The following is a 13598-nucleotide window of genomic DNA, read 5'->3' on the forward strand; positions in this document are numbered from 1 at the left end:
TTTGTCTCCTTCCTTTTCTACACATTTATGGAGATCATTTTGAAACGCTATGATTTTAGTTCATCTCAATTATCTTTACGTCTTTGTCTTTTTAAAGCGGCTTTATTGTCATTTTGCAGTCAATTGTACGAGCATCATCTTTTCTTTGTTTTGCAGATCCATGTCCGGATAATGCCGAGTATATCGAGTGCGGTCCCGCTTGTATTCCCTCCTGTGAGGCACCTTCCACCAACTGCACAGGCTCATGTATCAGTGGCTGCTTCTGCAAACCAGGGTTTGTCTTCAAGGGACGGCGCTGTGTGCCAGTGGAAAAATGTGGCTGCCTGGATGAAAACAACAACTATTATGAGGTCAGACATTCTATGTGGAACTTTTTCATGTATTATAATGTCGTGAAGGCAACAGATAATTTCATTGCCAGCTGTAAATGCAGGTGTAATGCTATTGGAGGAATACAGTGTAACCTGCCAGTACTGATCATTTCTTCTCCTTCTTCTTCTTCCTCTTTTGTTTTCAGCCTGGTGAGGTTGTAAATGGTGACGGTTGTTCAGAGTTGTGCCGCTGTGCAGGCAACTACACTTTGGAATGTGTTGATAACTCCTGTGATCCCGATGAAGAGTGTCGTGAGCATGATGGAGTGTCAGGCTGCTATCCTAAAGGTAAAAAAGTCTGCTGAATGTGAAGGTTGACAGAGTAGAAATCCATTAATTTCCATCCTTTCAGACCAGTGACATCACATCTGTGACAATATGACCTCTGACAAGAGTTTGTCCTCTTTCATTCCTGCCTGTAGATACATCCACATGCGTAGCTTCTGGTGATCCCCACTACACCACGTTTGACAAGCGTCGTTACAACTTCATGGGCAACTGCAGCTATGTGATGTCTAAACCTTGCAATAGCACATCATCTCTGCCATACTTTGAGGTGCATGCGGACAATGAAAACCGCTTCAACAAGCCTACAATCTCGTATTTGAAGGCTGTGCATGTACATGTGTACGACGTGAAGATCTCCATCTTGAAAGGTGGCACGGTGCAGGTAAGATATTGGCAGATGTGCAATTAAATGTAGTCATTTAGGAGAAGATGTGGCTGATGCAGTTGAGAGACGTCTCTGCTTATGTGTGAACCTGTTTGTTTTTTGTTACCTCTCTAATAATCTTGGCTTTTATTTGAAAGGTGAATGGGACCAACGTGAAGCTGCCCATGACTGCGGCCCCAGGTGTCTCTGTGTCTAAGAAAGGAAAGCATTACACTGTGGCCATGGACTTTGGTGTGACCGTTCGCTATGATGGAAACCACTTTATGGACATCAAAGTTATCAAAGAGTGAGTGAAAGACTGAACTGATGGTCAAAGATGGGACCTGAGTGTGGCCACAAACAAGCAACAAAGTTTTTGAGACAGAGAAGACGCAGGTCTGAGCTCTTGTTGTCACCTCCACATGTCACTGACTTGCACATTTTCTTTCTCTAACTTGCAGCTATGAAGGTTTGCTGTGTGGACTGTGTGGAGATTATGATCTGAATTCTAAGGACGACTTCAGAAAACCAGACGGATTGTTGGCTAAAGACGCCAATGAGTTTGGACACAGCTGGAACACTGATCCTAAGTTAGTAGAGCTTTCAAAGAGCTTTCAAACATAACAGCTATCATAGATGCATGATGGGGTTTTTCCATTCTATTTGTTCAATCTCTGTAAGAGAAGATGGAACTAAGCTTCACTCTTTGAACGGAGGTTGCCATCTCTCCTGGAAACACGGTGAGATTCCCTGATGATGTGTTTGTGTTGACAGGTGTAATCACAAACCACCACCCCCTGGCCCTGAGTGTGACGATGACGAGGAGGAACTGTACGAAAGCTCAGGATTCTGTGGCATCCTTTTGGACAAGAATGGCCCATTTGCTGTGTGCCACAAAAAGATCAATCCCAACGTAAGTGAGATTTCACTAGCCAAATGAAATAAGTTGTTAATCCAGACTGCAGCATGTTCTGCATGTACAATTTCTTGAGGTAAATGTGGTTGTTTGAAGTCATAGAAATACAAGTGACGTACTTCAGCAGTGAGAAGAGCAATTCTTGAAAAATGTCCAAGTTGTGACGCTGACAAGAAAGGAGTTGTGACAAGATACTTGTTTTTCAGAATTACTTCAAAGACTGTGTGTTTGACCTGTGTGAGCTGGGCGGAGCGAGGCCCATCCTTTGCGAAGCCATTGAAGCTTATGCGAATGAGTGTCAGGACCGCGGAGTCACCATTGGACCTTGGAGAAATGAAACCTTCTGCCGTAAGCTTTTCCTTACTACAGTATGAAAGCAAAGGAAAGAAGTGAATGGATATTCTTGAAAACTAACTCTCTGGTCCACTTGCAGCCTTGGACTGCGACTCCAACAGCCACTACGAGCCGTGCGCAGACTCGTGCCAAGAGACATGTTCAGGCATGCCCCCCTCCTGCGCTGGTCCCTGTTCTGAAGGCTGTGTCTGCGATCCCGGCTATGTCCTGCATGATGGCAAGTGCGTGTTGAACACCACTTGTTTCGACGACGTCTGCCATTTCAACGGCCAGCTCTATGAGGTACAGTGAAGTTATGCCTTCATAACCATGGACGGAATGTGTATCTACTTGTGTTTTATGTCTTGGACCCAAGGTGCTCCAATTTACTTGAGTCTGTCTTTGTATTTTAGGGTGGAGAAGAATTTTATCTAGAAGACTGCAAGCAGAAGTGTGAATGTAACCCTCCCAATGTGACATGCTCGCCCTTCACTTGCCCCCCAATGCATGAGTGTAAAATCCAAGAAGGAGTGCAGGGATGCTACCCAAGTGGTGAGTTCTCCTGGTCATTTAGTGAGACAAAAACCTTGAATTGAAGGGGTATATTTCGTGTCACATGAGATGTTTTCTCACGTAATAGTAGTAATCATGCAATGAAGTCAGTGACAGCTGCCAGGGCTACATGCCTGGCTATGTGTCTGCGGCAAACTACATCTAAACTTCACCCATTATTCTCTTGCAATGCTTGAGTAATCCCAGGACTGCAGCTTGTCATAAAGATCTACTAAAAACAAGATCTAATCTGTCATTAGATTATTTTAATAAATAAAGAGAGGATACGAATAGACCTCTGTTTGGAATTCATTCGATATTGAAGCAGTCATGAAGGAGGAGTTGTTCCCTGAAAGTTTGAAAAGGTTCAAGTTGTTTCCTCTGTCCCTCTTTCTCAGACTACCAGGACTGTGTGGTGTCTGGAGATCCTCACTACACAACATTTGACAAGAAGTTCTATACCTTCATGGGAACGTGCACCTACACACTGGCTCGAAGCTGCAAGAACAACACGGGTAAGGAATGAGCTTTAGTCATCACCTGCTGCAGTCCAAGTGCCGTGTTCTGGTAAAAATGATGATGATTGAATGGATTGAATAGTGACACACAACATTCCACATCATGTACTGTGCAGGTCCTTGGTTCTCAGTGGAGGGGAAGAATGAGGAGAGAAATGTCCCAGGAGTGTCGTACCTCAAAAAACTCTATGTCACCGTAAATGGAATCACTGTGACCATGATGAAATCCAGAAAGACGCTGGTCAGTATGGCCCCATCCCGTAGTCTCCCCAATGACACATGCGCATCAGCATCTTCACTCCCTCTCTATTCTTACTTTGCTCTTAATCCAGTGGTTTAATGACATGCCAGCTTTAACCTGGCCCATGATCCCGTCTCATTCCTCAGCTTTTATCTTTTTCTCATGCCATAATCCCAGAAATCTTCCACCTTTTCTCCTTGTCATGGATTTGACCAGAGCTGAGATAAAAATCATTTCAAGGTTAAACTTACACAAATGAAGGTTTAAAAAAATAAAAAATAATAAAAATCTGATCGAAACATTCCAGTTTCCCCCAAAGTAATGTAGCCCTGTGTGTAAGATTAAAATATTTCAAGTTCAGTCCTAAAGCAAATGTTTAACTGCAATTCTTGCAACTTCATCCTGAACATATAGAACTGGTGATAATGACAATGTCTATTTCCACTGTCCTGAAGTATTTTTTTCTTTTCTTTTTCTCCTCTGGCAGGTCAATGGACTGAGGGTGAACCTCCCTCATTCTCCTTCTCCCCTCATGTCTCTCAGTCTGGCCGGTCAGTACGTCACCCTGCAGACAACGTTTGGTCTGCGGGTGCGCTGGGATGGCAACCATTATGCTCAGATCACTGTTCCCAGGTTGGTAGTAATAAATAGCTTTACACATTCAGATGACTGGTTATGTGAGTAAAATTGGTTTGGTGTCCTCATTGAGTGAAAATTTGTCCCTTTCATTTTTTTAAAAAAATGTGTTAATAAAGATCGATGTCCCCCTACTTTCCAAATTTTTACTCATTTTTTTTTTTTACTTGATGTGACAGTGCTGATGTAAATTTAATCTTTGTCTCTTATGAGGTATATTTAATGAAAACTCTCAACATTGTTGTCATGTGTTTCCATAAGTCATCCTCAGTCTCTTTTTCATACAAGATCTCACTCTTCCTTTGGTCCCACAGCTCCTACTACAATCAGACATGTGGCCTCTGTGGCGATTACAACGGGGCACCAGAAAATGACTTCACCAAACCCGATGGCACTCTGGTGACAGATGTCAATGACTTTGCAAACAGCTGGCAGACTGAGGACGATGAGGATTACAGGTGAGTTCCATGCATCTGTCTGAGACTTTGCTTGAAATTCACATCAGTCATATCATCCTCATGTGTTATATCCAATATCTACAGGATTGGACTTTGCTCAAGTGTCTGTTGAGGAGATGTAATCCTGTTGTTTCTCTTTCTGTGCCTGTATTGTGCAGTTGTACCTCAGGTTCAGGGCCAGACCCAGAGTGTGACCCTAAACTTGAGGCTGAGGTGGTCAAACCAGAAAAATGCGGCAAGATTGAAGACAAGACTGGCCCCTTCAAGTAAGGAAGCAGTCTGTGGCTGAGTAGTGAGCTGCTTCAACTCACACTTTAACCCCACAATATCCAGCTCAGTTGTGTCCTCTTCAAAGTGTCCGCAGATTCCTGTGTGGAATACATGATGTCCAATTTTGTCTACTCACAATTAGTCATTGTGTTGAAGACTTTTTGTTCCATGTGATTGACCACTCCCTGTCCTTTCCTTCCTTCCAGGGAGTGCATCTCAGTGGTGGATCCCACTCCGTTCTTCAGGAGTTGCGTGTTTGACATGTGCCAGTACAACGGCAATGAGAGTGTTCTATGTGACCAGCTTCAGGCCTACACAGATGCTTGCCAACAAGCTGGAGCTAAAGTCGATCAGTGGAGGTCTTCAGAATTCTGTCGTAAGTTGGAGGAGACTTGTGAAAGAAATACTTTATGTTTGAGAGAGAAGGTGTTCCGTTCCTCTTGTTAGGGTAAAATACATCTTCATGCAAAGGAGCGCTGCTAATTTCTCCTTTGATCGACGTAAGAACAACAGCACAGCAGTGATGCACCTGAGAACAACCACAATCACAACACATGACACATGTTTTTCCTCTCCTTTTATCCCTTTCTCCCTCCCTCCATTCCATCCCCTGCTTCACCTCTGTTGCTATGTGAAGCCTTGCCCTGCCCACCGAACAGCTCCTACACTTTGTGCATGAGCTCATGCCCAGAGACGTGCCTTGGTGTAGTCGGGCCTTCTGGTTGCGAGGACGTGTGTGTGGAGGGTTGCGAGTGCGACCCTGGCTTTGTTCTCAGTGACGACAAGTGTGTGGAACTGAAAGACTGTGGCTGCGTGGACAGCAATGGATCCTATCACCCTGTAAGTTGAAACATCCCACAAGCAATATTCATCAAATCATAACGTCTAACCTGCAAAGTATTCTTATTGTTTGTCTGGAATCAGGTTGAAGTATAGCTAAAATTTGGCTAATTAAGGGTTAAGGAAATGTTGATGATGATGATGATGATGATGATGATGATGATGATGATGATGATGATGATGATGACGACGACTGAAAATGTAGTTTTATGTACAGGAATACCTATATATGTATGGTTTTATATATATTTGAAGACAAATTTCTCTTATATTTCTTGTGTGTGTGTGTGTGTGTTCCTCAGGAAGGGGATGATTGGTACTTGGAGGGATGTGACCAGAAGTGTGAGTGTCTGAGTGGAGGTTTGATTCAGTGCCACAACAGCAGCTGTAAACCAGGCACTGAAATCTGCCAGCTCGAGGATGGAGCATATGACTGCATAGTTGGTATGTCGATGACTCCTTTGTCTCCTTCCTTTTCTACACATTTATGGAGATCATTTTGAAACGCTATGATTTTAGTTCATCTCAATTATCTTTACGTCTTTGTCTTTTTAAAGCGGCTTTATTGTCATTTTGCAGTCAATTGTACGAGCATCATCTTTTCTTTGTTTTGCAGATCCATGTCCGGATAATGCCGAGTATATCAAGTGCGGTCCCGCTTGTATTCCCTCCTGTGAGGCACCTTCCACCAACTGCACAGGCTCATGTATCAGTGGCTGCTTCTGCAAACCAGGGTTTGTCTTCAAGGGACGGCGCTGTGTGCCAGTGGAAAAATGTGGCTGCCTGGATGAAAACAACAACTATTATGAGGTCAGACATTCTATGTGGAACTTTTTCATGTATTATAATGTCGTGAAGGCAACAGATAATTTCATTGCCAGCTGTAAATGCAGGTGTAATGCTATTGGAGGAATACAGTGTAACCTGCCAGTACTGATCATTTCTTCTCCTTCTTCTTCTTCCTCTTTTGTTTTCAGCCTGGTGAGGTTGTAAATGGTGACGGTTGTTCAGAGTTGTGCCGCTGTGCAGGCAACTACACTTTGGAATGTGTTGATAACTCCTGTGATCCCGATGAAGAGTGTCGTGAGCATGATGGAGTGTCAGGCTGCTATCCTAAAGGTAAAAAAGTCTGCTGAATGTGAAGGTTGACAGAGTAGAAATCCATTAATTTCCATCCTTTCAGACCAGTGACATCACATCTGTGACAATATGACCTCTGACAAGAGTTTGTCCTCTTTCATTCCTGCCTGTAGATACATCCACATGCGTAGCTTCTGGTGATCCCCACTACACCACGTTTGACAAGCGTCGTTACAACTTCATGGGCAACTGCAGCTATGTGATGTCTAAACCTTGCAATAGCACATCATCTCTGCCATACTTTGAGGTGCATGCGGACAATGAAAACCGCTTCAACAAGCCTACAATCTCGTATTTGAAGGCTGTGCATGTACATGTGTACGACGTGAAGATCTCCATCTTGAAAGGTGGCACGGTGCAGGTAAGATATTGGCAGATGTGCAATTAAATGTAGTCATTTAGGAGAAGATGTGGCTGATGCAGTTGAGAGACGTCTCTGCTTATGTGTGAACCTGTTTGTTTTTTGTTACCTCTCTAATAATCTTGGCTTTTATTTGAAAGGTGAATGGGACCAACGTGAAGCTGCCCATGACTGCGGCCCCAGGTGTCTCTGTGTCTAAGAAAGGAAAGCATTACACTGTGGCCATGGACTTTGGTGTGACCGTTCGCTATGATGGAAACCACTTTATGGACATCAAAGTTATCAAAGAGTGAGTGAAAGACTGAACTGATGGTCAAAGATGGGACCTGAGTGTGGCCACAAACAAGCAACAAAGTTTTTGAGACAGAGAAGACGCAGGTCTGAGCTCTTGTTGTCACCTCCACATGTCACTGACTTGCACATTTTCTTTCTCTAACTTGCAGCTATGAAGGTTTGCTGTGTGGACTGTGTGGAGATTATGATCTGAATTCTAAGGACGACTTCAGAAAACCAGACGGATTGTTGGCTAAAGACGCCAATGAGTTTGGACACAGCTGGAACACTGATCCTAAGTTAGTAGAGCTTTCAAAGAGCTTTCAAACATAACAGCTATCATAGATGCATGATGGGGTTTTTCCATTCTATTTGTTCAATCTCTGTAAGAGAAGATGGAACTAAGCTTCACTCTTTGAACGGAGGTTGCCATCTCTCCTGGAAACACGGTGAGATTCCCTGATGATGTGTTTGTGTTGACAGGTGTAATCACAAACCACCACCCCCTGGCCCTGAGTGTGACGATGACGAGGAGGAACTGTACGAAAGCTCAGGATTCTGTGGCATCCTTTTGGACAAGAATGGCCCATTTGCTGTGTGCCACAAAAAGATCAATCCCAACGTAAGTGAGATTTCACTAGCCAAATGAAATAAGTTGTTAATCCAGACTGCAGCATGTTCTGCATGTACAATTTCTTGAGGTAAATGTGGTTGTTTGAAGTCATAGAAATACAAGTGACGTACTTCAGCAGTGAGAAGAGCAATTCTTGAAAAATGTCCAAGTTGTGACGCTGACAAGAAAGGAGTTGTGACAAGATACTTGTTTTTCAGAATTACTTCAAAGACTGTGTGTTTGACCTGTGTGAGCTGGGCGGAGCGAGGCCCATCCTTTGCGAAGCCATTGAAGCTTATGCGAATGAGTGTCAGGACCGCGGAGTCACCATTGGACCTTGGAGAAATGAAACCTTCTGCCGTAAGCTTTTCCTTACTACAGTATGAAAGCAAAGGAAAGAAGTGAATGGATATTCTTGAAAACTAACTCTCTGGTCCACTTGCAGCCTTGGACTGCGACTCCAACAGCCACTACGAGCCGTGCGCAGACTCGTGCCAAGAGACATGTTCAGGCATGCCCCCCTCCTGCGCTGGTCCCTGTTCTGAAGGCTGTGTCTGCGATCCCGGCTATGTCCTGCATGATGGCAAGTGCGTGTTGAACACCACTTGTTTCGACGACGTCTGCCATTTCAACGGCCAGCTCTATGAGGTACAGTGAAGTTATGCCTTCATAACCATGGACGGAATGTGTATCTACTTGTGTTTTATGTCTTGGACCCAAGGTGCTCCAATTTACTTGAGTCTGTCTTTGTATTTTAGGGTGGAGAAGAATTTTATCTAGAAGACTGCAAGCAGAAGTGTGAATGTAACCCTCCCAATGTGACATGCTCGCCCTTCACTTGCCCCCCAATGCATGAGTGTAAAATCCAAGAAGGAGTGCAGGGATGCTACCCAAGTGGTGAGTTCTCCTGGTCATTTAGTGAGACAAAAACCTTGAATTGAAGGGGTATATTTCGTGTCACATGAGATGTTTTCTCACGTAATAGTAGTAATCATGCAATCAAGTCAGTGACAGCTGCCAGGGCTACATGCCTGGCTATGTGTCTGCGGCAAACTACATCTAAACTTCACCCATTATTCTCTTGCAATGCTTGAGTAATCCCAGGACTGCAGCTTGTCATAAAGATCTACTAAAAACAAGATCTAATCTGTCATTAGATTATTTTAATAAATAAAGAGAGGATACGAATAGACCTCTGTTTGGAATTCATTCGATATTGAAGCAGTCATGAAGGAGGAGTTGTTCCCTGAAAGTTTGAAAATGTTCAAGTTGTTTCCTCTGTCCCTCTTTCTCAGACTACCAGGACTGTGTGGTGTCTGGAGATCCTCACTACACGACATTTGACAAGAAGTTCTATACCTTCATGGGAACGTGCACCTACACACTGGCTCGAAGCTGCAAGAACAACACGGGTAAGGAATGAGCTTTAGTCATCACCTGCTGCAGTCCAAGTGCCGTGTTCTGGTAAAAATGATGATGATTGAATGGATTGAATAGTGACACACAACATTCCACATCATGTACTGTGCAGGTCCTTGGTTCTCAGTGGAGGGGAAGAATGAGGAGAGAAATGTCCCAGGAGTGTCGTACCTCAAAAAACTCTATGTCACCGTAAATGGAATCACTGTGACCATGATGAAATCCAGAAAGACGCTGGTCAGTATGGCCCCATCCCGTAGTCTCCCCAATGACACATGCGCATCAGCATCTTCACTCCCTCTCTATTCTTACTTTGCTCTTAATCCAGTGGTTTAATGACATGCCAGCTTTAACCTGGCCCATGATCCCGTCTCATTCCTCAGCTTTTATCTTTTTCTCATGCCATAATCCCAGAAATCTTCCACCTTTTCTCCTTGTCATGGATTTGACCAGAGCTGAGATAAAAATCATTTCAAGGTTAAACTTACACAAATGAAGGTTTAAAAAAATAAAAAATAATAAAAATCTGATCGAAACATTCCAGTTTCCCCCAAAGTAATGTAGCCCTGTGTGTAAGATTAAAATATTTCAAGTTCAGTCCTAAAGCAAATGTTTAACTGCAATTCTTGCAACTTCATCCTGAACATATAGAACTGGTGATAATGACAATGTCTATTTCCACTGTCCTGAAGTATTTTTTTCTTTTCTTTTTCTCCTCTGGCAGGTCAATGGACTGAGGGTGAACCTCCCTCATTCTCCTTCTCCCCTCATGTCTCTCAGTCTGGCCGGTCAGTACGTCACCCTGCAGACAACGTTTGGTCTGCGGGTGCGCTGGGATGGCAACCATTATGCTCAGATCACTGTTCCCAGGTTGGTAGTAATAAATAGCTTTACACATTCAGATGACTGGTTATGTGAGTAAAATTGGTTTGGTGTCCTCATTGAGTGAAAATTTGTCCCTTTCATTTTTTTAAAAAAATGTGTTAATAAAGATCGATGTCCCCCTACTTTCCAAATTTTTACTCATTTTTTTTTTTTACTTGATGTGACAGTGCTGATGTAAATTTAATCTTTGTCTCTTATGAGGTATATTTAATGAAAACTCTCAACATTGTTGTCATGTGTTTCCATAAGTCATCCTCAGTCTCTTTTTCATACAAGATCTCACTCTTCCTTTGGTCCCACAGCTCCTACTACAATCAGACATGTGGCCTCTGTGGCGATTACAACGGGGCACCAGAAAATGACTTCACCAAACCCGATGGCACTCTGGTGACAGATGTCAATGACTTTGCAAACAGCTGGCAGACTGAGGACGATGAGGATTACAGGTGAGTTCCATGCATCTGTCTGAGACTTTGCTTGAAATTCACATCAGTCATATCATCCTCATGTGTTATATCCAATATCTACAGGATTGGACTTTGCTCAAGTGTCTGTTGAGGAGATGTAATCCTGTTGTTTCTCTTTCTGTGCCTGTATTGTGCAGTTGTACCTCAGGTTCAGGGCCAGACCCAGAGTGTGACCCTAAACTTGAGGCTGAGGTGGTCAAACCAGAAAAATGCGGCAAGATTGAAGACAAGACTGGCCCCTTCAAGTAAGGAAGCAGTCTGTGGCTGAGTAGTGAGCTGCTTCAACTCACACTTTAACCCCACAATATCCAGCTCAGTTGTGTCCTCTTCAAAGTGTCCGCAGATTCCTGTGTGGAATACATGATGTCCAATTTTGTCTACTCACAATTAGTCATTGTGTTGAAGACTTTTTGTTCCATGTGATTGACCACTCCCTGTCCTTTCCTTCCTTCCAGGGAGTGCATCTCAGTGGTGGATCCCACTCCGTTCTTCAGGAGTTGCGTGTTTGACATGTGCCAGTACAACGGCAATGAGAGTGTTCTATGTGACCAGCTTCAGGCCTACACAGATGCTTGCCAACAAGCTGGAGCTAAAGTCGATCAGTGGAGGTCTTCAGAATTCTGTCGTAAGTTGGAGGAGACTTGTGAAAGAAATACTTTATGTTTGAGAGAGAAGGTGTTCCGTTCCTCTTGTTAGGGTAAAATACATCTTCATGCAAAGGAGCGCTGCTAATTTCTCCTTTGATCGACGTAAGAACAACAGCACAGCAGTGATGCACCTGAGAACAACCACAATCACAACACATGACACATGTTTTTCCTCTCCTTTTATCCCTTTCTCCCTCCCTCCATTCCATCCCCTGCTTCACCTCTGTTGCTATGTGAAGCCTTGCCCTGCCCACCGAACAGCTCCTACACTTTGTGCATGAGCTCATGCCCAGAGACGTGCCTTGGTGTAGTCGGGCCTTCTGGTTGCGAGGACGTGTGTGTGGAGGGTTGCGAGTGCGACCCTGGCTTTGTTCTCAGTGACGACAAGTGTGTGGAACTGAAAGACTGTGGCTGCGTGGACAGCAATGGATCCTATCACCCTGTAAGTTGAAACATCCCACAAGCAATATTCATCAAATCATAACGTCTAACCTGCAAAGTATTCTTATTGTTTGTCTGGAATCAGGTTGAAGTATAGCTAAAATTTGGCTAATTAAGGGTTAAGGAAATGTTGATGATGATGATGATGATGATGATGATGATGATGATGACGACGACTGAAAATGTAGTTTTATGTACAGGAATACCTATATATGTATGGTTTTATATATATTTGAAGACAAATTTCTCTTATATTTCTTGTGTGTGTGTGTGTGTTCCTCAGGAAGGGGATGATTGGTACTTGGAGGGATGTGACCAGAAGTGTGAGTGTCTGAGTGGAGGTTTGATTCAGTGCCACAACAGCAGCTGTAAACCAGGCACTGAAATCTGCCAGCTCGAGGATGGAGCATATGACTGCATAGTTGGTATGTCGATGACTCCTTTGTCTCCTTCCTTTTCTACACATTTATGGAGATCATTTTGAAACGCTATGATTTTAGTTCATCTCAATTATCTTTACGTCTTTGTCTTTTTAAAGCGGCTTTATTGTCATTTTGCAGTCAATTGTACGAGCATCATCTTTTCTTTGTTTTGCAGATCCATGTCCGGATAATGCCGAGTATATCGAGTGCGGTCCCGCTTGTATTCCCTCCTGTGAGGCACCTTCCACCAACTGCACAGGCTCATGTATCAGTGGCTGCTTCTGCAAACCAGGGTTTGTCTTCAAGGGACGGCGCTGTGTGCCAGTGGAAAAATGTGGCTGCCTGGATGAAAACAACAACTATTATGAGGTCAGACATTCTATGTGGAACTTTTTCATGTATTATAATGTCGTGAAGGCAACAGATAATTTCATTGCCAGCTGTAAATGCAGGTGTAATGCTATTGGAGGAATACAGTGTAACCTGCCAGTACTGATCATTTCTTCTCCTTCTTCTTCTTCCTCTTTTGTTTTCAGCCTGGTGAGGTTGTAAATGGTGACGGTTGTTCAGAGTTGTGCCGCTGTGCAGGCAACTACACTTTGGAATGTGTTGATAACTCCTGTGATCCCGATGAAGAGTGTCGTGAGCATGATGGAGTGTCAGGCTGCTATCCTAAAGGTAAAAAAGTCTGCTGAATGTGAAGGTTGACAGAGTAGAAATCCATTAATTTCCATCCTTTCAGACCAGTGACATCACATCTGTGACAATATGACCTCTGACAAGAGTTTGTCCTCTTTCATTCCTGCCTGTAGATACATCCACATGCGTAGCTTCTGGTGATCCCCACTACACCACGTTTGACAAGCGTCGTTACAACTTCATGGGCAACTGCAGCTATGTGATGTCTAAACCTTGCAATAGCACATCATCTCTGCCATACTTTGAGGTGCATGCGGACAATGAAAACCGCTTCAACAAGCCTACAATCTCGTATTTGAAGGCTGTGCATGTACATGTGTACGACGTGAAGATCTCCATCTTGAAAGGTGGCACGGTGCAGGTAAGATATTGGCAGATGTGCAATTAAATGTAGTCATTTAGGAGAAGATGTGGCTGATGCAGTTGAGAGACGTCTCTGCTTAT

The 13598-nt window shown here is 43.6% G+C and overlaps 1 protein-coding gene across 1 annotated transcript in view; it reads left to right on the top strand.

Annotated features, from left to right (window-relative positions):
- The window catches only part of zanl (zonadhesin, like), a 68382-nt gene that overhangs the window by 42938 nt on the left and 11846 nt on the right, over positions 1–13598 (top strand). Inside the window, exons 119-155 of the mRNA XM_076035556.1 lie at positions 157–350; positions 518–659; positions 794–1041; positions 1182–1330; positions 1485–1613; positions 1798–1936; positions 2146–2287; positions 2373–2575; positions 2686–2824; positions 3223–3339; positions 3459–3583; positions 4071–4216; positions 4534–4677; positions 4836–4943; positions 5154–5323; positions 5585–5787; positions 6090–6231; positions 6404–6597; positions 6765–6906; positions 7041–7288; positions 7429–7577; positions 7732–7860; positions 8045–8183; positions 8393–8534; positions 8620–8822; positions 8933–9071; positions 9470–9586; positions 9706–9830; positions 10318–10463; positions 10781–10924; positions 11083–11190; positions 11401–11570; positions 11832–12034; positions 12317–12458; positions 12631–12824; positions 12992–13133; positions 13268–13515. Coding sequence (XP_075891671.1) covers positions 157–350; positions 518–659; positions 794–1041; positions 1182–1330; positions 1485–1613; positions 1798–1936; positions 2146–2287; positions 2373–2575; positions 2686–2824; positions 3223–3339; positions 3459–3583; positions 4071–4216; positions 4534–4677; positions 4836–4943; positions 5154–5323; positions 5585–5787; positions 6090–6231; positions 6404–6597; positions 6765–6906; positions 7041–7288; positions 7429–7577; positions 7732–7860; positions 8045–8183; positions 8393–8534; positions 8620–8822; positions 8933–9071; positions 9470–9586; positions 9706–9830; positions 10318–10463; positions 10781–10924; positions 11083–11190; positions 11401–11570; positions 11832–12034; positions 12317–12458; positions 12631–12824; positions 12992–13133; positions 13268–13515 — 5864 coding nt within the window. The remainder of the gene's footprint in view (positions 1–156; positions 351–517; positions 660–793; positions 1042–1181; positions 1331–1484; positions 1614–1797; positions 1937–2145; positions 2288–2372; positions 2576–2685; positions 2825–3222; positions 3340–3458; positions 3584–4070; positions 4217–4533; positions 4678–4835; positions 4944–5153; positions 5324–5584; positions 5788–6089; positions 6232–6403; positions 6598–6764; positions 6907–7040; positions 7289–7428; positions 7578–7731; positions 7861–8044; positions 8184–8392; positions 8535–8619; positions 8823–8932; positions 9072–9469; positions 9587–9705; positions 9831–10317; positions 10464–10780; positions 10925–11082; positions 11191–11400; positions 11571–11831; positions 12035–12316; positions 12459–12630; positions 12825–12991; positions 13134–13267; positions 13516–13598) is intronic.

Source organism: Nelusetta ayraudi, unplaced genomic scaffold (assembly GCF_046127955.1).
Source record: "Nelusetta ayraudi isolate G7.1 ecotype Tasmania unplaced genomic scaffold, CSIRO-AGI_Nayr_v1 ptg000042l, whole genome shotgun sequence".
NCBI lineage: Eukaryota > Metazoa > Chordata > Actinopteri > Tetraodontiformes > Monacanthidae > Nelusetta > Nelusetta ayraudi.